Raw genomic sequence first — 27,588 nt, 5'->3', positions numbered from 1 at the left:
CGGCGCTCATGTAAAAGAGCTTAAAGGCCGCCGCCCTCCAGGTGAAGGTACTGGCTAATAAAATATGAAAACATTTGGTGTCCTGTTTTTTATTTTAATACTGTTTTACAGGGGGACTATAGGTACAAGCGAGCCCGTAATGCCTCACCTGCTGGTACTTGTGGTTCTCCAAGTACCAGCATGCAGGGGAGGTGTCCTGGGACCTATAGTCCGACTGTAAAAGAGAATATTATTCTATCTTTCACTAATGCACTAATCAACTCTGCACCCACAGCCAAGAGATGCCAGCTATAGCCCTGGGCTTCAGCCCTGGCCTTGGGGGCCCTGGAGAGGTCCCCACTTATTGAGGTGGTCCCCACTTCCCCAGGAATACCTGGCCTGGGCTGACTAGTTAGGGGGTTAATGCTTCGCCAAAAAGTGTCCGTTCCCCCCAGGTGTGGCATCACACCCCTGCTAGTGAAGCCCAGGGCTGGTTCTAAAAATTTGGGGGACCTCTACTTGTTTCTATTTTTAGAACCAGGGTCGTCTCCAAGAGCCTGGTGCTGGTTCATTAAATATAGGGGAACCCTACACGCAATGTTCCGTTCCCCGCATTTTTTGGATCAGACACATTTCAAAGAGCCAGAGCCTGGCTATGCCGCAGGGGCCCCCCACATTTGGTTATTTTTTGGGAGGAACATTAAAATGGTGTCCCCATCTCTTCACCATTATAATTAATTAAATACCTCATTAATAAATTCCCCTTCCCCCACCCAAAAACAGGATTTTAATAATACCTACCGGTAAATCCTTTTCTCCTAGTCCGTAGAGGATGCTGGGGTCCACTTCATGACCATGGGGTATAGACGGTTCCGCAGGAGTCATGGGCAATTTAAGACTTTTCAAAGGGTGTGAACTGGCTCCTCCATCTATGCCCCTCCTCCAGACCTCAGTTATAGGAACTGTGCCCAGGGAGACGGACATTTCGAGGAAAGGATTTACTTTAGTACTAATGGTGAGATTCATACCAGCTCGTACCTCAACCATGCCGCACAACATGGCAATCAACAGAACACACGCCAACAGGCATGAACCAATTACAGCAACATGCTGAAAACTAAGATAACACAACTTGTGTAACTCTAATAAACAAAACTGCAGGTAAAGTACGCACTGGGTCGGGCGCGCAGCATCCTCTACGGACTAGGAGAAAAGGATTTACCGGTAGGTATTAAAATCCTGTTTTCTGATACGTCCTAGAGGATGCTGGGGTCCACTTCATGACCATGGGGTTTATACCAAAGCTCCAGTACGGGCGGGAGAGTGCGGCACCGATTGACCAAACTTTAGGTCCTCATCGGCCAAAGTGTCAAACTTATAAAATTTAGCAAAGGTGTTTGACCTAACCCTAACCAAGTAGCTGCTCGGCAAAGTTGCAAAGCCGAGACCCCTCGGGCAGCCGCCCAGGACGAGCCCACCTTCCTGGTAGAATGGGCCTTCACCGACGTCGGTAACGGCAAGCCAGCCGTAGAATGAGCGTGCTGATCCAGCGCAATAGTCTGCTAGGAAGCAGGACACCCAATCTTGTTGGGAGCACACAGGACAAACAGAGCCTCTGTTTTCCGTATCCGAGCTCTTCTAGCGACATAAATCTTCAAAGCCCTAACCACATCTAGAGACTTTGATTCAGTGAACGTGTCAGTAGCCACTGGCAACACAATTGGTTGGTTTATGTGGAAAGATGAAACCACCTTTGGAAGAAGATGTTGACGAGTTCTCAACTCCGCCCTATCCTCATGGAAGATCAGGTAAGGGCTCTTGTGAGACAAGGTCCCCAATTCAGACACCCGTCTTGCGGATGCCAAGGCCAAAAGCATCACCACTTTCCAAGTGAGAAACTTCAACTCTATCTCCTGGAGAGGTTCAAACCAACTCAATTGAAGGAACTGCAACACCACATTTAGGTCCCATATTGCCACTGGAGGCACAAATGGAGGCTGGATGTGCAGAACCCTTTTCACGAAGGTCTGAACTTCTGGAAGAGAAGCCAATTGTCTTTGAAAGAATACTGATAAGGCCGAAATCTGGACCTTGATTGACCCCAACCTAAGGCCCGCATCCACACCAGCCTGCAGAAAATGGAGAAAACGTCCCAACTCAAACTCTTCCGTAGGAGCTTTCTTGGATACACAACCAAGATATGTATTTTCTCCAAATACGGTGGTAATGTTTAGACGTTACTCCCTTCCTGGCCTGAATAATAGTGGGAATGACTTCCTTGGGAATACCCTTTCGGGCTAGGATCCGGCGCTCAACAGCCATGCCGTCAAAAGTAGCCGCGGTAAGTCTTGATACACACACGGCCCCTGCTGTAGCAGGTCCTCACGAAGAAGAAGAGGCCGAGGATCTTCTATGAGCAACTCCTGAAGATCTGGGTACCAAGCCCTCCTTGGCCAGTCTGGGGCAATGAAGATTGCTCGAACTCTTGTTCTTCTTATTATCCTGAGAACTTTTGGGATCAGCGGAAGTGGAGGGAAGACATACACCGACCGGAATATCCACTGGGCCACCAGTGCATCCACTGCTATTGCTTGAGGGTCTCTCGACCTGGAACAATATCTCTGAAGCTTCTTGTTGAGACGAGATGCCATCACGTCTACTTGAGGAACGCCACAGAGACTTGTCACCTCTGCGAAGACTTCTTGGTGGAGGACCCACTCTCCTGGATGGAGATCGTGTCTGCTGAGGAAGTCTGCTTCCCAGTTGTCCACTCCCGGAATGAAAATCGCAGACAGAGCTCTGACATGTCTTTCTGCCGAGAGGAGAATCCTTGACACCTCTGCCATTGCTGCTCTGCTTTTCGTTCCGCCTTGCCTGTTTATGTACGAGACTGCTGTTACACTGTCCGACTGGATCTGCACGTGATGATCTTGAAGCAGATGTACCGCTTGTAGAAGGCCGTTGTAAATGGCTCTCAACTCCAGCACGTTTATGTGAAGGCAGTCCTCTTGAGTTGATCATTTTCCTTGGAAGCTTTCCCCCTGAGTGACAGCTCCCCAGCCTCGGAGACTTGCATCCATGGTTACCAGGACCCAGTCCTTAATCCCGAACCTGCGTCCCTCCAATAGGTGAGAACTGTGTAGCCACCACAGGAGCGAAATCCTGGTTTTTGACGACAGGATTATCATCCGGTGCATGTGTAGGTGGGATCCGGACCACTTGTCCAACAGGTCCCATTGGAATACTCTGGCATGGAATCTGCCAAACTGTATGGCCTCGTAGGCCGCCACCATCTTCCCCAACAACCGAATGCACTGATGGATCGACACACTGGTTGGTTTTGGGTATCTGTTTGACCATTCTCTGGATTTCCAGAGCCTTTTCCACTGGAAGAAATACTCTCTGAACTTCTGTGTCCAGTATCATCCCGAGAAAGGACAATCTCGTTGTCGGTTCCAACTGAGACTTTGGAAAATTTATGATCCACCAATGTTGTTGGAGTATGGACAGAGAGAGTGTGATGTTCTGCAGCAACTGCTCCCTGGATCTCGTTTTTATCAGGAGATCGTCCAGATAAGGAATTATATTGACTCCTTTTTGACGAAGGAGGACCATCATCTCCGCCATCACCTTGGTGAATACCCTCGGCGCCGTGGAGAGACCGAAAGGCAATGTCTGGAACTGGTAATGGCAATCCTGAACCGCAAATCTCAGATAAGCCTGGTGAAGAGGATAAATGGGAACATGCAGGTAAGCATCCTTTATGTCTACAGACACCATGAAGTTCCCTTCCTCCAGACTGGAAATCACTGCCCTCAGTGATTCCATTTTGAACTTGAACCTTTTCAAGTAGAGATTCAGATCCTTTAGGTTTAAAATTGGTCTGACCGAGCCGTCCGGCTTCGGAACTACTAAGAGGCTTGAATAAAACCCCTCTCCTTGTTGTGACAAGGGTACCAGGACTATGACCTGATCCTGACATAACTTTTGAATTGCATTTGTTACTGCCACTCTTTCTGGAAGAGAAGCTGGCAAGGTCGATATGAAAAATCGGCATGGGGGAACATCTTGAAACTCCAGGTTGTACCCCCCTGGGATACTATTTGTAAGACCCATGGGTCCAGGCCAGATTGAATCCAACCTTGACTGAACAGTTTCAGATGTGCCCCCACCCGAGCGGCCTCCCGCAAGGGAGCCCCAGCGTCATGCTGTAGATTTGGCAGAAGAAGGGGTTGACTTCTGCTCCTGGGATCCGGGAGACGCTGCGGACTTCTTTCCTTTTCCCCTTCCCCAACCTGCAAAGAAGGGGGAACCTTTGGCCTTTTTGTATTTGTTGGGCCGAAAGGACTGCATGTGAGAGGGATGTATCTTTTTTGCCAGTGCAGGGGCATAAAGCAAAAATGTTAACTTACCTGCGGTAGCCGCCGAGACTAATGCATCCAGCCCATCACCAAATAAGGCCTCACCTTTATATGGGAGAGCCTCCATATTCTTTTTGGAATCTGCATCCGCGTTCCACTGGCGAATCCACAACAATACTGCCATGGTAGCGGCTGTTGAACCCAAGAGTCCAATATCCTTCATCCTAACTTAAGGAGTATCTCATCTTTATCAATCGTGTCAATTTCTGATGACAAGTTATCTAAACATTTTTCAATAGCATGACTCACCCATGCGCAAGCAATTGTGGGTCTGAGCAGCGTACCATTGGCAACATAAATGGATTTTAATGTAGTCTCCATTTTGCGGTCTGCCGGCTCCTTTAGCGAAGCCGTCCCAGGTGCAGGGAGAATCACCTTCTTTGTCAATCTAGACAGGGCACTGTCTAACACCGGGGGTGACTCCCATTTTTTTCTGTCCTCTAAAGGAAAGGGATAAGCCATCTGAATCCTTTTGGGAATGCGAAATTTATTTTCAGGATTCACCCACACCCCTTCAAAGAGAGTATTTAACTCGTGGGAAGGAGGGAAAACAACCTTAGATTTATTTTCTTTATAGAAATAGGCTTTCTCCCGAGGTACAGGAGGGGCTTCAGTAACTTCCAAAACTTCCCTTATAGCCACAATCATATATTGTACATTTTTCGCCAATTTATGATCTACTTCCCTGGAGTCACTATCGTCGACACAGGAATCAGAGTCCGTGTCGGTATCAGTATTTACAATATTTGCAAACGGTCTTTTATGTGACCCAGAGGGGTCGCCTGCGGATGGGAGAACAGAACATTGAAAAATCACATCTTCCACAGATTTTTTCCAGCATTCTGCCTTGAGATTCAGACTTATCTAATCTCCTATTGATATGATGCACACTATCACGTATTTCTTTCACCCATGCAGGCTCTTGGTGTGCCGGCAGCGCCACCACATTACAACTCTGTGTCCCTAAAATGGCTTCCTCAGGGGAGGAACTCCCTGCCTCAGACATGTCCCACTCGTGCACACACACCACCACAGACACTCTGGGACTTATAGGGGACAGACCCACAGTAAAATCTGTCAGAAGGACACAGTTAGGAGCAGCCAGTTCACAACCCCAGCGCCAGTACACAATGTCTGTGAACACAAAATGCCCACTGACACAAGCGCTTTTTATAATGTAAATACACCCTGTAAAGCACCAAATTCACTGAGCCCCCCTTATTTTGCACCCTGATACTTGTATTCAGTAGTGGAGGAGGACCAGCGTTGTCTCTGCAGCTGAGGAGAGAGAGAAAATGGCGCTGAGCAGTGTGTTGGCTGACTGAGGAGGAAGCTCCACCCCCGCAATGGCGCGTTTCCCCACAGAGATTTTTCACATAATATTTATACTGGCGGGGGTAGGGCTGTGCCATGGCATCTTATGTCCCCTGTAAGCCAGTTTACAAGGTTATTTGCTGCCCAGGGCGCCCCCCCGCGCCCTGCAGTGCCTGTGTATGTATGGGCAGCAATGGCGCCCTGCGCTCCCGCCAGCCGTGCTGTACCTTTAGCCATCACTATCTTGATTGAAGAATCATCTTCTAACACTCGCCTGTCTTCTGACTTCTGGCTCTGTGAGGAGGGTGACGGCGCGCTGTGGGAGTGAGCATCTAGACACGGCTAGCGTTCAGTACCCTTCAGGAGATAATGGTGGGAGACTGTTACCAGCAGTTCTCCCTGAAAATAAAAAACCTAACATGTCTTTCAGAGAAACTCAGTAGAGCTCCCCTGGAGTGCATCCAGTCTGCATGGGCACATTTCTAAAACTGAGGTCTGGAGGAGGGGCATAGAGGGAGGAGCCAGTTCACACCCTTTGAAAAGTCTTAAAGTGCCCATGGCTCCTGCGGAACCGTCTATACCCCATGGTCATGAAGTGGACCCCAGCATCCTCTAGGACGTATGAGAAATTATATTTTTTCAGCAGAATGTTTCAGCAGACACAAATTGATCTGCATAAAAAATTGGACAAGAGAGGATTGGATATAGAATCTGCGAGCAGGTCTGCAGAAGGATTGCATAAACAGTCTGATCTGCCGAGGACTGGACAAGTGTTGACCCAGCTTAATGCAGAGCAAGACACAGAGACAGATCAGCAGATACAGGGCAACAGTTCAGAGCAACTAAACACAGAGACTGGAGGTGAGTTTTTGTACAATGATGAGTGTGGGGTTCTCTATGCGCCTGTGCAGCAGTTTGTATAGACATGTTGAGGTAGAGTAGAGTAAAGGCATGGTAGAGTAATATTGCATTTTCCGGCACATCTCTATGGGGTGTGAGGGAAAATGTGCGATGTTGGTGACCGCTAAGGTGCCAGCATTCTTTATGGCGTTCAGGCGGCACTTTGTGGAAATTGCTTAGAATTTAATACACCAATAAGATGAAGAAACTGAAATTATTACAGAGTACCCCATACACAGACAGGAGAATATGTGACTCTGTTACTCACCTGTGCTGATATCTGTAGGGACTTCCTCCTCCTTCCACAGCTGATCTCTCATCACATACATCTCTTTTTCTCTCTTTATATTTTCTACTGCACCCTGAAAACCCCACAAAAATATAAAGAACACATCAGTCTTGAAAGAGAACCCACTAGGAAGCCTCAAACTGAAGGTGAAATGCATTCAGGACACTCCCTACAGCACACAGTAGACAACTTACACAGTTTCCACTCTTATTGTTTGATTACATTCCCCCACTATGTAGCTATACTTCTATCTATTTACAATGTTTCTCTAACGTCCTAGTGGATGCTGGGGACTCCGTAAGGACCATGGAGAATAGACGGGCTCCGCAGGAGACAGGGCACTTTAAGAAAGAATTAGGAATACTGGTGTGCACTGGCTCCTCCCTCTATGTCCATCCTCCAGACCTCAGTTTGAATCTGTGCCCGGACGAGCTGGGTGCATCTTAGTGAGCTCTCCTGAGCTTGCTAAATAGAACGTATTTTGTTAGGATTTTTTATTTTCAGAGAGATCTGCTGGCAACAGACTCTCTGCTACGTGGGACTGAGGGGAGAGAAGCAGCCCTACTAACTGCGGATAGGTCATGCTTCTTAGGCTACTGGACACCATTAGCACCAGAGGGATCGAACACAGGAACGCACCCTTGGTCGTCCGATCCCGGAGCCGCGCCGCCGTCCCCCTTGCAGAGCCAGAAGCCGGCGTGAGAAGCAAGAAGACATCAAAAGCGGCGGCAGAAGACTCCAGTCTTCATATGAGGTAGCGCACCGCACTGCAGCTGTGCGCCATTGCTCCCACATTAAACCCACACACTCCGGTCACTGTAGGGTGCAGGGCGCAGGGGGGGGCGCCCTGGGCAGCAATTGAGAACCTCTTGGCAAAAAGCAGCATATATTAAGTTGGGCATTGTATATATGCATGAGCCCCCGCCATTATTTTACACAAAATCGCGGGACAGAAGCCCGCCGCTGAGGGGGCGGGGCTTCATCCTCAGCACTCACCAGCGCCATTTTCTCTCCACAGCTCCGCTGAGAGGAAGCTCCCCAGGCTCTCCCCTGCAGATTCACGGTAGAAAGAGGGTAAAAAGAGAGGGGGGGGGCACATAAATTTAGCGCAAAATCAGTATATACAGCAGCTACTGGGTAAACACTTAGTTACTGTGTAATTCCAGGGTCATATAGCGCTGGGGTGTGTGCTGGCATACTCTCTCTCCGTCTCTCCAAAAGGCCTTGTGGGGGTTCTGTCCTCAAATAGAGCATCCCCTGTGTGTGTGGTGTGTCGGTACGCTTGTGTCGACATGTTTGACGAGGAAGGCTATGTGGAACAGAGCAGGTACAAATGAATGTGGGATCGCCGCCGATGGCGCAGACACCCGATTGGATGGATATGTGGAAGGTTTTAAATGATAATGTAACTTCCTTGCATAAAAAGTTTCAGAATTGGCGGCTTTTGTCACATAAAAGCCCCTATCTGGTTTTCCATATGGACAGGGCAGAATTACGGACTCGTCCGCAATTTCTGCCAAAAGTGGTGTCATCTTTTCATATGAACCAACCTATTGTGGTGCCTGCGGCTACTCGTGACTTGGAGGATGCCAAGTTACTAGATGTAGTCAGGGCTTTGAAGGTTTATGTAGCCAGAACGGCTGGAGTCAGGAAAACTGAGTCGCTGTTTATCCTGTATGCGTCCAACAAGATGGGTGCTCCTGCTTCAAAGCAAACTATTGCTCGCTGGATCTGTAACACGATTCAGCAGGCTCATTCTGCGGCTGGATTGCCGCCTCCAAAATCAGTAAAAGCCCATTCCACAAGGAAGGTGGGCTCTTCTTGGGCGGCTGCCCGAGGGGTCTCGGCATTACAGCTTTGCCGAGCAGCTACTTGGTCGGGTTCAAACACTTTTGCAAAGTTCTACAAGTTTGATACCCTGGCTGAGGAGGACCTTGTGTTTGCTCATTCGGTGCTGCAGAGTCATCCGCACTCTCCCGCCCGTTTGGTAGCTTTGGTATAATTCCCATGGTCCTTACGGAGTCCCCAGCATCCACTAGGACGTTAGAGAAAATAAGATTTTACTTACCGGTAAATCTATTTCTCGTAGTCCGTAGTGGATGCTGGGCGCCCGTCCCAAGTGCGGACTTCTTCTGCAATACTTGTATATAGTTATTGCTTAAATAAGGGTTATGTTATGGTTGCATCAGGGTTATCTGATGCTCTGTTGTTGTTCATACTGTTAACTGGGTAAGTTTATCACGAGTTGTACGGTGTGATTGGTGTGGCTGGTATGAGTCTTACCCTGGATTCCAAAATCCTTTCCTTGTACTGTCAGCTCTTCCGGGCACAGTTTCCTTAACTGAGGTCTGGAGGAGGGACATAGAGGGAGGAGCCAGTGCACACCAGTATTCCTAATTCTTTCTTAAAGTGCCCTGTCTCATGCGGAGCCCGTTTATTCCCCAAGGTCCTTACGGAGTCCCCAGCATCCACTACGGACTACGAGAAATAGATTTACCGGTAAGTAAAATCTTATTTTTTCCTTGCATTCGCTATTCCCGGCCCTTTACCTGCTGGTCATATTATTAGTGCAGCCTCACTTTTCTACACATAATCTTGTCCATTTACTTGTGTCCATATCCAGCACATTATACTCTTTAGTTCACCTATGAACACACATCCAATATTGTTATCACACCATCATCCCCACCATGGCCACAACTAGGGGGGGGGCTAGAGGGGCATGTGACCTGGGCGCCGGATAGGAGGGGCGCCGGAACAGTCACTTTGATCCACCTAACACCCCCTCCGAGTCCCGATACGCACAGGTCCCTTATGGTGGGTACACACTGATAGATATATCTGCTGATCAATTGATCGGCAGATATATCTATGGACGGATCGGGCAGTGTGCTGTGCATACACACTGCCCGATCCGTCGGAGACTGACGTCATGAAATGGGCGGGTATGTTACACACGCCCGCCCAGGTCGGCTGCCAATCACCGCCAGCTGCCGCAGCATGTGTACGGGTACACACACAGCGATGCGCCAATGTGTCGGTAGATATATTGGCCGTCGGCTGTGCTGCGGGACCAACATGATATGTCTGTGAACGACGGAGTTCACAGACTTATCGCCCGTACACACTGGCCGACATACCCACGATATATCGGCCGTTCAATAGAACACAGCACAGCCTAAATAGTGAGTGTGTTACAGTGAAGGGGCACTGTACGTGTGTGTATGAATGTGTGCATGTGTGTGACTGTATGTGAATAGGTGTGTGACTACAAATCTTCATGTGTGCTTGTGTGTCACAGTATGTATGTATGTATGTATGTATGTATGCATATATGTTCACTTGAATGAAGAGCATCTCCGTCCGGGAGTGCACACCTGCAATGGAGCTGCCTCAGATGAGCGCGGCTCCATCTGTATGTATACAGGTGTGTAACTGCATGTATGTGTCTAGATTTGTGACAGTATGTATGTGTGTGATTTCTTTTTCATCCACTAGGGGTCACTGGAGTACTCTTGGGGGATAAGGACGGCTTCCGCAGGAACAGGGCACTGAATATTTAAATTTAGAACTCTCCACCCCTCCATATCCCAGAGTACCTCAGTGTTTTTTCTGTGCTCATCGGAGCAACAGGGCTGGTGTGGGGCTGCCACACTTTGTGAATATTTTTTGATTTTGATTTTAAATTTTTACAACTTAAGCACATCCCTTCCCAGTTTCTGTAAAAACGTGGGTCCGGGATAGTGCCGCTGCACGGAGCAGCGCATGGCGTGTCGGTCCTCACAAAGAGCACCCTCACAGCCACACGCAGCTCACAAGACTGCTGCTACAGCTGGACGGAGCTTACAGATAGAGGCCCCGTCACAGCCATCGCTTCTGGAGTCAGGTATGCTGGGGGGACGGGGCGGTCAGCGCACGCTGCCGCCCCGCTGTGTGGGGACAATGTTCAGAGCCGGCGCCGCTGCACCCGCACCCGCCTCTCCTAACTGGCCGCCCCGGCTACCGCTCCGATCAGCGCCGCGCTACTCCGCCGCTAAGACCCCGCCGGCCGCCGCTGCAGGACCGCTCTCCATTACAGCGCTCCCCGGCTCCCTGCACCCGATCGCGGACCCGCTCCCCGGTAACTCCCGCTCAGACAGCGGTACACGGGCCACAGGGGAGGGAGCAGAAGGGGGGGAAGGATACACTTTAGCGGAGGGCTGCAAAAAGGGGGTGACAGCATTAATGACATAGGCTGTTAAGCCTATATTAACGGGTTTGCTGCACTTGTTAAATATACCCTGCGCTGTGAGGCATGGGGGCCATTTTAACCATGCTTCCCGTCTTCCTGTTGTGATTCCAGAACGTTCCTGTCCTACAGCTCTACTCCACCGGAGGCGCAGGGGTGTTAGTGGGAATTTGGGATCAGGTTTCATATAGTAGTGGCCACGTGCACTGCTCTTGGCCAGATATATATATATATATATATATATATATATATATATATATAGAGACACACCTTAGTACTATTTTACGGAGTCGTGCAAGTTGTCTGTCTTTGTGTATTGTATTGTATTGTCTGTCTGCATAATGAGTAAGGCACCGGCAAAACCAAAAAAGCAGTTTCCCTGCCATGTCTGTAACAATACCACATGTACAGTATGTTTTGTGGATTCAGCTACGAATACAATTTCTGCTCCGGTTTCAAAACCAGTTTCATCCCCAGACCCGCCATGGGCTACGCTAGCGGATGTCATGGCTGGATTGCAATCAGAATTGGCCGCCGCTTGACAGGAGCTGGAAGCGGCAAGATCTGAGTCTAGGGTGAGACCGCTAGAACTACCGGAGGGGTCTCAGCCTTGCCAAAAGTCCAAGTCCATTTTGGGTAGTAGGGATAAATTTAATTTGTCTTATGATTTACCAGTTTCTGCTATGTTGCATTCTGACGATTCTATGCCAGACCTCAGTGCGCAAGACCAGCAGTCAGATAGTGAAGATTTTGACAGCCCAGGTATTGATAATCTCATCCGAGTGGTGCATCAGTCTCTGAAGTTTACGGAAACTGAGGAGCCTCTGACAAATAATGAAGTCGTCTTTGCTAAACGGCAGAGGACTCCGATGTGTTTTCCTGTTTCGGGATCTCTTAATAAGATGTTACTGGAAACGCGACAGAATCCGGATAAACGGTTTTCTATACCTCGCAGATTTAAGTCTAGTTACCCGTTTCCAGAGGCTGTGACAGCTACATGGGAGAATCCGCCATTGGTGGATTCGTCTGTGTCTAAACTTACTAAGAAATTAACCATACCAGTACCAACGATACTACGCTTCAAGACCCTTCAGACCGCAAAATAGAAGCTATGCTAAAATCCATGTATATAGCAGCAGGAGTGTTGCTTAGACCTGGGTTGGTTGGCATTTGGGTTACTAAGGCGCTGATGGTATGGATAACAGAACCCAAGTCTGTCCTACATGGATCACCTTATACTTCTCGCTGATCAAATCTGGGAAGCTGCTGATTATCTATGTACAGCTTCTACTGACGTCTGACAGCTCACTTCTCGCCTTTCATCGTCGCTAGTTACAGCACGACGAGCACTCTGGCTGCGCTCTTGGCAAGCGGAGGTCACAAGAGGTATAGAGGCGTTACCTTACGGTGGCGAGAAGTTGTTTGGTCCTGAATTGGACAAATGGATTGCTGAGGCCACGGGAGGTAAGTCGGTTTTCTTACCATTGCCTCCAACGGTACCTAGACGGAAATACTCGGGCTCGGCGTTCAAATCCTTTCGGCCTCAGCCCTTTCAAGGCCGTGGTAGAGGACCAGCCTTGCCCGGTAGACGAGGTCGAGGGCGTGGTTTCCAACAAACCAACGCCAGTCGTCAAGGCGCTAAGGTCACCGACAAGCCAGTGGTATGACGGACTCCCAGCCCATCTTGGATCTCCAATTGTGGGAGCACGCCTTCAGACGTTCCATTTGGCGTGGTTCCAGACGTCCACAGATGGGTGGATCCGCAATTTAGTGTTTAAAGGTTACAAGATAGAGTTCGACTGTCTCCCGCCACTGCGGTTTTTCAAGACCGGACTGCCTGTGTCGGACGACAAGAGGGCGGTTCTGCAAATTGCCATTCAGTCCCTGCTGGAGTCAGCAGTTTTGATTCCGGTCCCTGTACACCAACAAGGTCAGGGTTATTATTCCAGTCTGTTTGTAGGTACCAAAGCCGGATGGCTCGGTCAGGCCAATATTGAACTTGAAGGGCCTCAATCAGTACGTCACTTACTACAGATTCAAGATGGAATCTCTGCGGTCAGTAATTGCAGGTTTAGAGCCACAGGAATTCATGATTGCGCTTGATCTCAAGGATGCGTACTTACACATTCCGATTTGGCCACCTCATCAGAGGTTCTTGCGGTTTGCAATACGGCAAAACCATTACCAGTTTCAGGCTCTACCGTTTGGCCTCTCGTCAGCGCCTCGGGTATTCACCAAACATCTCAGATCCCTGGTAGTGATAATAGTTCCGTACTTGGACGATCTGCTCATCAAAGCTCCGTCTCAACAGATGTTCGTCCAACATGCGTTGCTGACTTACGATGTACTAGTTCAGCACGGTTGGATTGTCAACTTCAAGAAATCACATCTGATTCCGTCTCAACGACTGCAATTCCTAGGTATGATCCTCCATGCGGTAAATCAGAGAATTTACCTACCAGAACAGAAAGTACAGATCATTCGTCATCTGGTAGGATTAGTGCTCAAGCCACGCACAGTCTCGGTACATTTGTGCATTTGCCTCTTAGGCACCATGGTGGCGGCTTTCGAAGCGATTCAGTTCGGAAGATTTCACTCACGTCCTTTTCAACTGGATGTGCGCGCACAGTGGTCGGGCTCGCATCTGCAGATTCACCACAGGGTGCGGTTGTCGCCACGGGCCAGAGTTTCTCTACTCTGGTGGCTCAAAGTACACAATCTAACCGCAGGGAAACGGTTCGGCGCCTGGAATTGGATAATTCTAACGACGGACGCGAGTCTCAGAGGTTGGGGAGCTGTAGTTCAAAATTATCAGCTCCAGGGTCTCTGGGCGGATTACGAAAGATTGCTGTCTATAAATGTCCTGGAACTCCGGGCAATTTACAATGCGCTGCGACAAGCGGTGCACATACTTCGGTCTCAGCCTGTCCAGGTGCAGTCAGACAACGCGACGGCAGTCGCGTACATCTACAAACAAGGAGGAAAGAGAAGCCGCATGGCAATGCGGGAAGTAGCTCGAATCCTCGATTGGGCCGAGCATCACCAAGTGATATTGTCGGCAGTGTTCATTCCGGGAGTGGACAACTGGGAGGCGGATTATCTCAGCCGTCGGGATTTTCATCCAGGAGAATGGGCATTGAATCCAGAGGTGTTTCACATCATGGTCCAGAGGTGGGGTTACCCTCAAGTGGACCTGATGGCATCTCGCCACAATCACCAAACGCCCCAGTATGTGTCCAGAACGCGAGATCCAAAGGCAGCGATGGTGGATGCTCTCACAATCGCGTGGCCGCACAGCCTCGGGTATCTGGTTCCACCATTTCCGCTGCTCCCTCTGTTGCTAAAACGAATCAAAAGAGAGTCCGTCACAGTCATACTAGTGGCGCCTCATTGGCCTCGGAGAGCTTGGTTCTCGGATCTCCGCGGACTACTCGCAGACGATCCTTGGCCGCTCCCACTACGTCCGGACCTGTTACAACAGGGTCCGTTCCTTTACCCCGATTTAGCGCGGCTGCGTTTGACGGAGTGGCTGTTGAGCCCGCCCTCTTAAGAAGAGAGGGCATTCCAGATTCGGTTATACCAACCATGTTACGAGCTAGGAAGCCGGTTACGGCAGCTCATTATTACAGTATTTGGCGTGCCTATATAGGTTGGTGTGAAGCTCGGAAGTTTCCGACATCATCTTTCAAGTTATTCCGTCTTTTGTTATTTCTACAGACAGGGTTAGATGGAGGACTGCGTTTATCTACACTAAAAGTGCAGGTATCTGCTTTGTCAATTTACTTTCAAAGACGATTGGCTCTATTGCCGTCTGTACACACTTTTCTGCAAAGGTGTCCTAAGAGTACAGCCTCCATTCATTCCACCTACAGCGCCATGGGACTTGAATCTGGTTTTAGATTTCTTACAGTCTTCATATTTGAACCCTTACAACAAGTGGATATTAAGTTTCTCACTTGGAAAACAATTTTGCTCCTAGCCTTAGCTTAGGCAAGGCGTGTTTCAGATTTGGGTGCCTTGTCCTGCAAGCCACCGTATTTGGTGTTTCATGATGACACAGCGGAACTTCGGACGAATCCCGCTTTCTTACCAATGGTAGTGTCATCTTTTCACATCAATCAACCAATAGTAGTTCCTGTGTTAACAGGAGATTCAGGAACTTTAGATGTGGTACGCGCACTGCGCGTTTATGTATCCCGAACGTCTACTGTTCGTAAGACGGATACGTTGTTTGTTCTCTATGATGCTGCCAAGATGGGTTGGCCAGCTTCTAAGCTGACCTTATCCAGATGGATAAAACTGACCATACGTCAGGCTTACCTTCATGCTAGGTTACAGCCGCCTACATCAGTAACAGCTCATTCCACACATTCTGTGGGAACTTCATGGGCAGCTGGTCGTGGAGCTTCTACGACGCAGCTTTGCCGTGCGGCTACATGGTCTTCAGTGCACACGTTTGTGCGCTTTTAACAGTTTCATACGTTTGCGGCATCAGCATCTAGCTTTGGCCGCCTAGTGTTACAGGTGCCAAACAGCTCTCCCGCCCACGGGGGAAGCTTTGGTACGTCCCAGGAGTACTCCAGTGACCCCTAGTGGATGAAAAAGAAAATAGGATTTTGGTACTCACCAGGTAAATCCTTTTCTTTGAATCCATAGGGGGCACTGGACGCCCACCCAGAGCAGTTTTACCTGGTTTGTGGTAAGTTCAGGGGATCTTATGGTAACACACTCTCACCGACTGGTTCAAATTATCAAGTGCTGGTTATGGTGTCAACTGTTTAGTTGTCAGTAACGTTATGTGTCAACTTTCTTGTTGTCCGTTATGTTATATGTAATTCTCCATTGTCAACCTCTCTAGCTCCTGTTCGGCTCAGTAAAAAACACTGAGGTACTCTGGGATATGGAGGGGTGGAGAGTTCTAAATTTAAATATTCAGTGCCCTGTTCCTGCGGAAGCAGTCCATATCCCCCAAGAGTACTCCAGTGCCCCCTATGGATTCAAAGAAAAGGATTTACCTGGTAAGTACCAAAATCCTATTTTTACATATAATGTAATATATGGGATATTATTTCCTTTTTTACTTTATCTGTAGCCCAAATGTCTAACAAAGTCCAGCTAAATGTCTAGATAAGAAGCTTTACAGCAGCTACCAGCCCTTTGATCTTATGGAGTATATATATATATATGGGTTGGGGTTACGTGGCCGGTGCACGGTCAGCATACCGACGCCAGAATGCCAGCAGGGGGCGAGCGCAACAAAGACCCTTGTAGGCTTGCTGTGCTCGCCACACTGCGGGCTCGCTGCGCTTGCCACAGGTTCTGTTCCTGCTCCATGGGTATCATGGAAACCCATGAGTGGAAATAGCACCTGTTAACTGGTATTGCCTGGCGGCATTGTCAATCTTCAAGATTCTGGCATCAGTATGCTGTCTACCTGGATCCCATGCATCGGCCACGTAACCGCATCCCATATATATATATATATATATATATATATATTTGTCTTATCTTTTTTTATATATACTTACATTGGTCTTATGACCGAAGAAAGACTGTATCAGATAAGTAGTGTCCTTTTACCAACACTGGGTTCACACTGTATATTTTAGACACTAGAAGGCGCCCTTTTCTCCACCTTTTTAATATATGCCCTGACGAAAAAGCACCAGCTTTGAAACGTTGGTTTGAACAAGTGGCTGTGTCTGCGTTCTTTATTTCCTGAGTGCCGCCGTCAATCCCTTATACATATATACACATATATATATATATATATATATACATACACACACACACACACACACACATATTTACACCTGGGCGGGGGAGCGCCAGATTACTGCCTTGCCCCGGGTGACAAAAATCCTAGTTTCGGCCCTGTCCCCACCACCAATCTATCTCACGGGTTTCTCCCAGCTACAATCTCAGCTTTCCCATCCATACACTACCCCTACTTACCCTCCAACAGTTCTACTCATATATTCATGTACCTGCACCCAGGGGCGTCGGAATGGGGGGGGGGGGGGGGGCAAGGGGGCAGCTCGCTCCCCCCAAATATGGGAGAGGCGCCATACAACCTCCTCTGCCTGTGCATGCCGCCGCCGCCACCACCAGCTGCAGAGCGGCACGCTGTGTGCTGCTAATAGCGTGGGCAGCGCCAGAGCCGGCCCCAGAATGTGCTTAGCCGCAGCGGGCCATATGGGAACCGGGAGGGCGTCGCTGCGCAGCGCATACGGGAAGGGGAAGACGTAAACCCGATCACCACATAGTGACTGTGATCAGTGATCACCAGCAAGTACGTGTGGGCCCGGGGGCGGAACGGGGAGCGGCGAGTGCCGTCAGAGAGTGAGGGCGGGTTCTAGCAGTTCTGCCTTCCCCTTTCTTTCTCCTCAACGCTGCAGGTCTACAGAAGAAATGATGGTGGAGCCGATGGAAGCACCTTTATTCAGGATCTGCAGCTGTGATCTGCTGCGTCCTGTGTGCTGACTGAGCTCCTCCTCCACTGGGTGCAGCGAAGTCACAATCTGAGGTGAGCAATGCTGCGCTGCCCCAGCAACTTATCACTGTAGCTAAAGCCTGTGTATGTGTGTCTCCATATCCCTCACCCCCCCCCCAGTATGTGTCCCCATATCCCTCACCCCCCCCCCCCCCAGTATGTGTGTCCCCATATCCCTCATACCCCCCCTTCCTTCAGTATGTGTGTCCCCATATCCCTCACCCGGCCCCACTATGTGTGTCCCCATATCCCTCACCGGGCCCCCAGTATGTGTGTCCCCATATCCCTCACCGGGCCCCCAGTATGTGTGTCCCCATATCCCTCACCCCCCCCCCCCCCCCAGTATGTGTGTCCCCATATCCCTGACCCCCCTCCCCAGTATGTGTCCCCCCATATCCCTCACCCGGCCCCACTATGTGTGTCCCCATATCCCTCACCGGGCCCCCACTGTGTATCCCCACATCCCTCAACAGGCCCCCAGTATGTGTCTCACCTTATCCCTCACCCACCCACCACTATGTGCGTCCCCATATCCCTCACCCGGCAGCACCATGTGTCCACATGTCCCTAACCCACCCCACTGTACGTGTACCCCCATATCCCTCACCCGGCACCACTATGTGTCCCCCCGTATCCCTCACCCACCCCACTGTATGTGTACCCCCATGTCCCTCACCCGACCCCCCAGAATGTGTGTCCCCATATCCCTCACCCATCCCCACTATGTGCGTCCTCGTATCCCTCACCCATCTCCACTATGTGCGTCCCCGTATCCCTCACCCATCCCCACTATGTGCATCCCCATATCCCTCACCTGGCCCCAATGTGTGTCCCCGTATCCCTCACCTATCCCCACTATGTGCGTCCCCATATCCCTCACCCATCCCCACTATGTGCGTCCCTGTATCCCTCACCCATCCCCACTATGTGCGTCCCCGTATCCCTCACCCATCCTTACTATGTGCGTCCCCATATCCGTCACCTGGCCCCAATGTGTGTGTCCCCATATCCTTCACCCACCCCCCAGAATGTGTGTCCCCATATCCCTCACCCATCTCCACTATGTGCGTCCCCGTATCCCTCACCCATCTCCACTATGTGCGTCCCCATATTCCTCACCCATCCCCACTATGTGCGTTCTCATATCCCTCACCTGGCCCCAATGTGTGTGTCCCCATATCCTTCACCCACCCCCCAGTATGTGTGTCCCCATATCCCTCACCCATCCCCACTATGTGCGTCCCCATATCCCTCACCCATCCCCACTATGTGCGTCCCCGTATCCCTCACCCATCCCCACTATGTGCGTCCCCGTATCCCTCACCCATCCTTACTATGTGCGTCCCCATATCCGTCACCTGGCCCCAATGTGTGTGTCCCCATATCCTTCAACCACCCCCCAGAATGTGTGTCCCCATATCCCTCACCCATCTCCACTATGTGCGTCCCCGTATCCCTCACCCATCCCCACTATGTGCGTCCCCATATCCCTCACCCATCCCCACTATGTGCGTCCTCATATCCCTCACCTGGCCCCAATGTGTGTCCCCCCATATCCTTCACCCACCCCCCAGTATGTGTGTCCCCATATCCCTCACCCATCCCCACTATGTGCGTCCCCATATCCCTCACCCATCCCCACTATGTGCGTCCTCATCCCTCACCCATCCCCACTATGTGCGTCCCCATATCCGTCACCTGGCCCCAATGTGTGTGTCCCCATATCCTTCACCCACCCCCCAGAATGTGTGTCCCCATATCCCTCACCCATCCCCACTATGTGCGTCCCCATATCCCTCACCCATCCCCACTATGTGCGTCATCATATCCCTCACCCATCCCCACATATGTGCGTCCCCGTATCCCTCACCCATCCCCACTATGTGCGTCCCCATATATCCCTCACCCATCCCCACTATGTGCGTCCCCATATCCCTCACCTGGCCCCAGTGTGTGTGTCCCCATATCCTTCACCCACCCACCAGTATGTGTGTCCCCATATCCCTCACCCATCCCCACTATGTGCGTCCCCATATCCGTCACCCATCCCCACTATGTGCGTCCCCGTATCCCTCACCCATCCCCACTATGTGTGTCCCCATATCCCTCACCTGGCCCCAATGTGTGTCCCCGTATCCCTCACCTATCCCCACTATGTGCGTCCCCATATCCCTCACCCATCCACACTATGTGCGTCCCCGTATCCCTCACCCATCCCCACTATGTGCGTCCCCGTATCCCTCACTCATCCCCACTATGTGCGTCCCCATATCGGTCACCTGGCCCCAATGTGTGTGTCCCCATATCCTTCACCCACCCCCCAGAATGTGTGTCCCCATATCCCTCACCCATCTCCACTATGTGCGTCCCCGTATCCCTCACCCATCCCCACTATGTGCGTCCCCATATCCCTCACCCATCCCCACTATGTGCGTCCTCATATCCCTCACCTGGCCCCAATGTGTGTGTCCCCATATCCTTCACTCACACCCCAGTATGTGTGTCCCCATATCCCTCACCCATCTCCACTATGTGCGTCCCCGTATCCCTCACCCATCCCCACTATGTGCGTCCCCATATCCCTCACCCATCCCCACTATGTGCGTCCTCATATCCCTCACCTGGCCCCAATGTGTGTGTCCCCATATCCTTCACCCACCCCCCAGTATGTGTGTCCCCATATCCCTCACCCATCCCCACTATGTGCGTCCCCATATCCCTCACCAATCCCCACTATGTGCGTCCTCATATCCCTCACCCATCCCCACTATGTGCGTCCCCATATCCGTCACCTGGCCCCAATGTGTGTGTCCCCATATCCTTCACCCACCCCCCAGAATGTGTGTCCCCATATCCCTCACCCATCCCCACTATGTGCGTCCCCATATCCCTCACCCATCCCCACTATGTGCGTCATCATATCCCTAACCCATCCCCACATATGTGCGTCCCCGTATCCCTCACCCATCCCCACTATGTGCGTCCCCATATATCCCTCACCCATCCCCACTATGTGCGTCCCCATATCCCTCACCTGGCCCCAGTGTGTGTGTCCCCATATCCTTCACCCACCCACCAGTATGTGTGTCCCCATATCCCTCACCCATCCCCACTATGTGCGTCCCCATATCCCTCACCCATCCCCACTATGTGCGTCCCCGTATCCCTCACCCATCCCCACTATGTGTGTCCCCATATCCCTCACCTATCCCCACTATGTGCGTCCCCATATCCCTCACCCATCCCCACTATGTGCGTCCCCGTATCCCTCACCCATCCCCACTATGTGCGTCCCCGTATCCCTCACTCATCCCCACTATGTGCGTCCCCATATCCGTCACCTGGCCCCAATGTGTGTGTCCCCATATCCTTCACCCACCCCCCAGAATGTGTGTCCCCATATCCCTCACCCATCTCCACTATGTGCGTCCCCGTATCCCTCACCCATCCCCACTATGTGCGTCCCCATATCCCTCACCCATCCCCACTATGTGCGTCCTCATATCCCTCACCTGGCCCCAATGTGTGTGTCCCCATATCCTTCACCCACACCCCAGTATGTGTGTCCCCATATCCCTCACCCATCCCCACTATGTGCGTCCCCATATCCCTCACCCATCCCCACTATGTGCGTCCTCGTATCCCTCACCCATCCCCACTATGTGCGTCCCCATATCCGTCACCTGGCCCTAATGTGTGTGTCCCCATATCCTTCACCCACCCCCCAGAATGTGTGTCCCCATATCCCTCACCCATCCCCACTATGTGCGTCCCCATATCCCTCACCGATCCCCACTATGTGCGTCCTCATATCCCTCACCCATCCCCACATATGTGCGTCCCCGTATCCCTCACCCATCCCCACTATGTGCGTCCCCATATATCCCTCACCCATTCCCACTATGTGCGTCCCCATATCCCTCACCTGGCCCCAATGTGTGTGTCCCCATATCCTTCACCCACCCCCCAGTATGTGTGTCCCCATATCCCTCACCCATCCCCACTATGTGCGTCCCCATATCCCTCACCTGGCCCCACTGTGTGTTTACCCCCATGTCCCTGACCCGACCCCCCAGAATGTGTGTCCCCGTATCCCTCACCCATCCCCACTATGTGTGTCCCGTATCCCTCACCCATCCCCACTATGTCTGTCCCCGTATTCCTCACCCATCCCCACTATGTGCGTCCTCATATCCCTCACCCATCCCCACTATGTGCATCCCCGTATCCCTCACCCATCCCCACTATGTGCGTCCCCATATCCCTCACCCATCCCCACTATGTGCGTCCCCATATCCCTCACCTGGCCCCAATGTGTGTGTCCCCATATCCTTCACCCACCCCCCAGTATGTGTGTCCCCATATCCCTCACCCATCCCCACTATGTGCGTCCCCATATTCCTCACCCATCCCCACTATGTGCGTCCCCGTATCCCTCACCCATCCCCACATATGTGCGTCCCCGTATCCCTCACCCATCCCCACTATGTGCGTCCCCATATATCCCTCACCCATCCCCACTATGTGCGTCCCCATATATTCCTCACCCATCCCTACTATGTGCGTCCCCATATCCCTCACCTGGCCCCACTGTGTGTTTACCCCCATGTCCCTCACCCGACCCCCTCAGAATGTGTGTCCCCGTATCCCTCACCCATCCCCACTATGTGTGTCCCCGTATCCCTCACCCATCCCCACTATGTGCGTCCCCGTATCCCTCACCCATACCCACTATGTGCGTCCTCATATCCCTCACCCATCCCCACTATGTGCGTCCCCGTATCCCTCACCCATTCCCACTATGTGCGTCCCCATATCCCTCACCTGGCCCCAATGTGTGTGTCCCCATTACTTCACCCACCCCCCAGTATGTGTGTCCCCGTATCCCTCACCCATCCCCACTATGTGCGTCCCCATATCCCTCACCCGGCCCCACTGTGTATGTCCCCATATCCTTCACCCACCCCCCAGAATGTGTGTCCCCATATCCCTCACCCATCCCCACTATGTGCGTCCCCGTATCCCTCACCCATCCCCACTATGTGCGTCCCCGTATTCCTCACCCATCCCCACATATGTGCGTCCCCGTATCACTCACCCATCCCCACATATGTGCGTCCACGTATCCCTCACCCATCCCCACTATGTGCGTCCCCATATATCCCTCACCCATCCCCACTATGTGCGTCCCCATATCCCTCACTCGGCCCCACAGTGTCCCCCCCCATATCCTTCACCCACCCCCCAGTATGTGTCCCCCCATATCCCTCACCCATCCCCACTATGTGCGTCCCCGTATCCCTCACCCATGCCCACTATGTGCGTCCTTATATCCCTCACCCATCCCCACTATGTGCGTCCTCATATTCCTCACCCATCCCCACTATGTGTCCCCGTATCCCTCACCCATCTCCACTATGTGCGTCCTCATATCCCTCACCCATCCCCACTATGTGCGTCCCCATATCCCTCACCTGGCCCCACTGTGTGTTTACCCCCATGTCCCTCACCCGACCCCCCAGAATGTGTGTCCCCGTATCCCTCACCCATCCCCACTATGTGTGTCCCCGTATCCCTCACCCATCCCCACTATGTGTGTCCCCGTATCCCTCACCCATCCCCACTATGTGTGTCCCCGTATCCCTCACCCATCCCCACTATGTGCGTCCTCATATCCCTCACCCATCCCCACTATGTGCGTCCCCGTATCCCTCACCAATCCCCACTATGTGCGTCCCCATATCCCTCACCCATCCCCACTATGTGCGTCCTCATATCCCTCACCTGGCCCCAATGTGTGTGTCCCCATATCCTTCACCCATCCCCACTATGTGTGTCCTCGTATCCCTCACCCATCCCCACTATGTGCGTCCCCATATCCGTCACCTGGCCCTAATGTGTGTGTCCCCATATCCTTCACCCACCCCCCAGAATGTGTGTCCCCATATCCCTCACCCATCCCCACTATGTGCGTCCCCATATCCCTCACCGATCCCCACTATGTGCGTCCTCATATCCCTCACCCATCCCCACATATGTGCGTCCCCGTATCCCTCACCCATCCCCACTATGTGCGTCCCCATATATCCCTCACCCATCCCCACTATGTGCGTCCCCATATCCCTCACCTGGCCCCAATGTGTGTGTCCCCATATCCTTCACCCACCCCCCAGTATGTGTGTCCCCATATCCCTCACCCATCCCCACTATGTGCGTCCCCATATCCCTCACCTGGCCCCAATGTGTGTGTCCCCATATCCTTCACCCACCCCCCAGTATGTGTGTCCCCATATCCCTCACCCATCCCCACTATGTGCGTCCCCATATTCCTCACCCATCCCCACTATGTGCGTCCCCGTATCCCTCACCCATCCCCACATATGTGCGTCCCCGTATCCCTCACCCATCCCCACTATGTGCGTCCCCATATATCCCTCACCCATCCCCACTATGTGCGTCCCCATATATCCCTCACCCATCCCTACTATGTGCGTCCCCATATCCCTCACCTGGCCCCACTGTGTGTTTACCCCCATGTCCCTCACCCGACCCCCTCAGAATGTGTGTCCCCGTATCCCTCACCCATCCCCACTATGTGTGTGTCCGTATCCCTCACCCATCCCCACTATGTGCGTCCCCGTCTCCCTCACCCATACCCACTATGTGCGTCCTCATATCCCTCACCCATCCCCACTATGTGCGTCCCCGTATCCCTCACCCATTCCCACTATGTGCGTCCCCATATCCCTCACCTGGCCCCAATGTGTGTGTCCCCATATCCTTCACCCACCCCCCAGTATGTGTGTCCCCGTATCCCTCACCCATCCCCACTATGTGCGTCCCCATATCCCTCACCCGGCCCCACTGTGTATGTCCCCATATCCTTCACCCACCCCCCAGAATGTGTGTCCCCATATCCCTCACCCATCCCCACTATGTGCGTCCCCGTATCCCTCACCCATCCCCACTATGTGCGTCCCCGTATTCCTCACCCATCCCCACATATGTGCGTCCCCGTATCACTCACCCATCCCCACATATGTGCGTCCACGTATCCCTCACCCATCCCCACTATGTGCGTCCCCATATATCCCTCACCCATCCCCACTATGTGCGTCCCCATATCCCTCACCCGGCCCCACAGTGTGTGTCCCCATATCCCTCACCTGGCCCCACTGTGTGTTTACCCCAATGTCCCTCACCCGACCCCCCAGAATGTGTGTCCCCGTATCCCTCACCCATCCCCACTATGTGTGTCCCCGTATCCCTCACCCATCCCCACTATGTGCGTCCCCGTATCCCTCACCCATCCCCACTATGTGCGTCCCCATATCCCTCACCTGGCCCCACTGTGTCTTTACCCCCATGTCCCTCACCCGACCCCCCAGAATGTGTGTCCCCGTATCCCTCACCCATCACCACTGTGTGTGTCCCCGTATCCCTCACCCATCCCCACTATGTGTGTCCCCGTATCCCTCACCCATCCCCACTATGTGCGTCCTCATATCCCTCACCCATCCCCACTATGTGCGTCCCCGTATCCTTCACCCACCCCCCAGTATGTGTGTCCCCATATCCCTCACCCATCCCCACTATGTGCGTCCCCATATCCCTCACCCATCCCCACTATGTGCGTCCCCATATCCGTCACCTGGCCCCACTATGTGCGTCCCCATATATCCCTCACCCATCCCCACTATGTGCGTCCCCATATCCCTCACCTGGCCCTAATGTGTGTGTCCCCATATCCTTCACCCACCCCCCCAGTATGTGTGTCCCCATATCCCTCACCCATCCCCACTATGTGCGTCCCCATATCCCTCACCTGGCCCCACTGTGTGTTTACCCCCATGTCCCTCACCCGACCCCCCAGAATGTGTGTCCCCGTATCCCTCACCCATCCCCACTATGTGCGTCCCCATATCCCTCACCTGGCCCCAATGTGTGTGTCCCCATATCCTTCACCCACCACCCAGTATGTGTGTCCCCATATCCCTCACCCATCCCCACTATGTGCGTCCCCATATCCCTCACCCATCCCCACTATGTGCGTCCCCATATCCCTCACCTGCCCCCAATGTGTGTGTCCCCATATCCTTTACCCACCCCCCAGAATGTGTGTCCCCATATCCCTCACCCATCCCCACTATGTGCGCCCCCGTATCCCTCACCCATCCCCACTTTGTGCGTCCCCGTATCCCTCACCCATCCCCACTATGTGCGTCCTCATATCCCTCACCCATCCCCACTATGTGCGTCCCCATATCCCTCACCTGGCCCCACTGTGTGTTTACCCCCATGTCCCTCACCCGACCCCCCAGAATGTGTGTCCCCGTATCCCTCACCCATCCCCACTATGTGTGTCCCCGTATCCCTCACCCATCCCCACTATGTGTGTCCCCGTATCCCTCACCCATCCCCACTATGTGTGTCCCCGTATCCCTCACCCATCCCCACTATGTGTGTCCCCGTATCCCTCACCCATCCCCACTATGTGCGTCCTCATATCCCTCACCCATCCCCACTATGTGCGTCCCCGTATCCCTCACCCATCCCCACTATGTGCGTCCCCGTATCCCTCACCCATCCCCACTATGTGCGTCCCCATATCCCTCACCTGGCCCCAATGTGTGTGTCCCCATATCCTTCATCCACCCCCCAGTATGTGTGTCCCCATATCCCTCACCCATCCCCACTATGTGCGTCCCCATATCCCTCACCCATCCCCACTATGTGCGTCCCCATATCCGTCACCTGGCCCCACTATGTGCGTCCCCATATATCCCTCACCCATCCCCACTATGTGCGTCCCCATATCCCTCACCTGGCCCCAATGTGTGTGTCCCCATGTCCTTCACCCACCCCACAGTATGTGTGTCCCCATATCCCTCACCCATCCCCACTATGTGCGTCCCCATATCCCTCACCTGGCCCCACTGTGTGTTTACCCCCATGTCCCTCACCCGACCCCCCAGAATGTGTGTCCCCGTATCCCTCACCCATCCCCACTATGTGCGTCCCCATATCCCTCACCTGGCCCCAATGTGTGTGTCCCCATATCCTTCACCCACCGCCCAGTATGTGTGTCCCCATATCCCTCACCCATCCCCACTATGTGCGTCCCCATATCCCTCACCCATCCCCACTATGTGCGTCCCCATATCCCTCACCTGCCCCCAATGTGTGTGTCCCCATATCCTTTACCCACCCCCCAGAATGTGTGTCCGCATATCCCTCACCCATCCCCACTATGTGCGCCCCCGTATCCCTCACCCATCCCAACTATGTGCGTCCCCGTATCCCTCACCCATCCCCACTATGTGCGTCCTCATATCCCTCACCCATCCCCACATCCCTCATCTGGCCCCACTGTGTGTTTACCCCCATGTCCCTCACCCGACCCCCCAAAATGTGTGTCCCCGTATCCCTCACCCATCCCCACTATGTGTGTCCCCGTATCCCTCACCCATCCCCACTATGTGTGTCCCCGTATCCCTCACCCATCCCCACTATGTGTGTCCCCGTATCCCTCACCCATCTCCACTATGTGTGTCCCCGTATCCCTCACCCATCCCCACTATGTGCGTCCTCATATCCCTCACCCATCCCCACTATGTGCGTCCCCATATCCGTCACCTGGCCCCACTATGTGCGTCCCCATATATCCCTCACCCATCCCCACTATGTGCGTCCCCATATCCCTCACCTGGCCCCAATGTGTGTGTCCCCATATCCTTCACCCACCCCCCCAGTATGTGTGTCCCCATATCCCTCACCCATCCCCACTATGTGCGTCCCCATATCCCTCACCTGGCCCCACTGTGTGTTTACCCCCATGTCCCTCACCCGACCCCCCAGAATGTGTGTCCCCGTATCCCTCACCCATCCCCACTATGTGCGTCCCCATATCCCTCACCTGGCCCCAATGTGTGTGTCCCCATATCCTTCACCCACCACCCAGTAT

General features: G+C 52.5%; 2 protein-coding genes across 4 annotated transcripts in view; one reads left to right on the top strand and one right to left on the bottom strand.

The window, feature by feature from the left end:
• The window catches only part of LOC135057040 (oocyte zinc finger protein XlCOF6-like), a 189,144-nt gene that overhangs the window by 117,289 nt on the left and 44,267 nt on the right, over positions 1-27,588 (top strand). The window lies entirely within an intron of this gene.
• The window catches only part of LOC135057054 (zinc finger protein OZF-like), a 70,207-nt gene that overhangs the window by 9,220 nt on the left and 33,399 nt on the right, over positions 1-27,588 (bottom strand). For 2 of the 3 annotated variants that reach the window (XM_063962937.1, XM_063962935.1), the window contains exon 6: positions 6,883-6,976. The exons of the other annotated variant lie outside the window; for it this stretch is intronic. In XM_063962937.1, coding sequence (XP_063819007.1) covers positions 6,883-6,976 — 94 coding nt within the window. The remainder of the gene's footprint in view (positions 1-6,882; positions 6,977-27,588) is intronic. 3 annotated transcript variants of the gene reach the window in all.

The sequence above is a fragment of the Pseudophryne corroboree genome, chromosome 3, assembly GCF_028390025.1.
Source record: "Pseudophryne corroboree isolate aPseCor3 chromosome 3, aPseCor3.hap2, whole genome shotgun sequence".
In the NCBI taxonomy this organism is placed as follows: Eukaryota; Metazoa; Chordata; class Amphibia; order Anura; family Myobatrachidae; genus Pseudophryne; species Pseudophryne corroboree.
The sequence above is the reverse complement of the archived record's forward strand: the minus strand, read 5'-3'. Positions and strand labels throughout refer to the sequence as shown.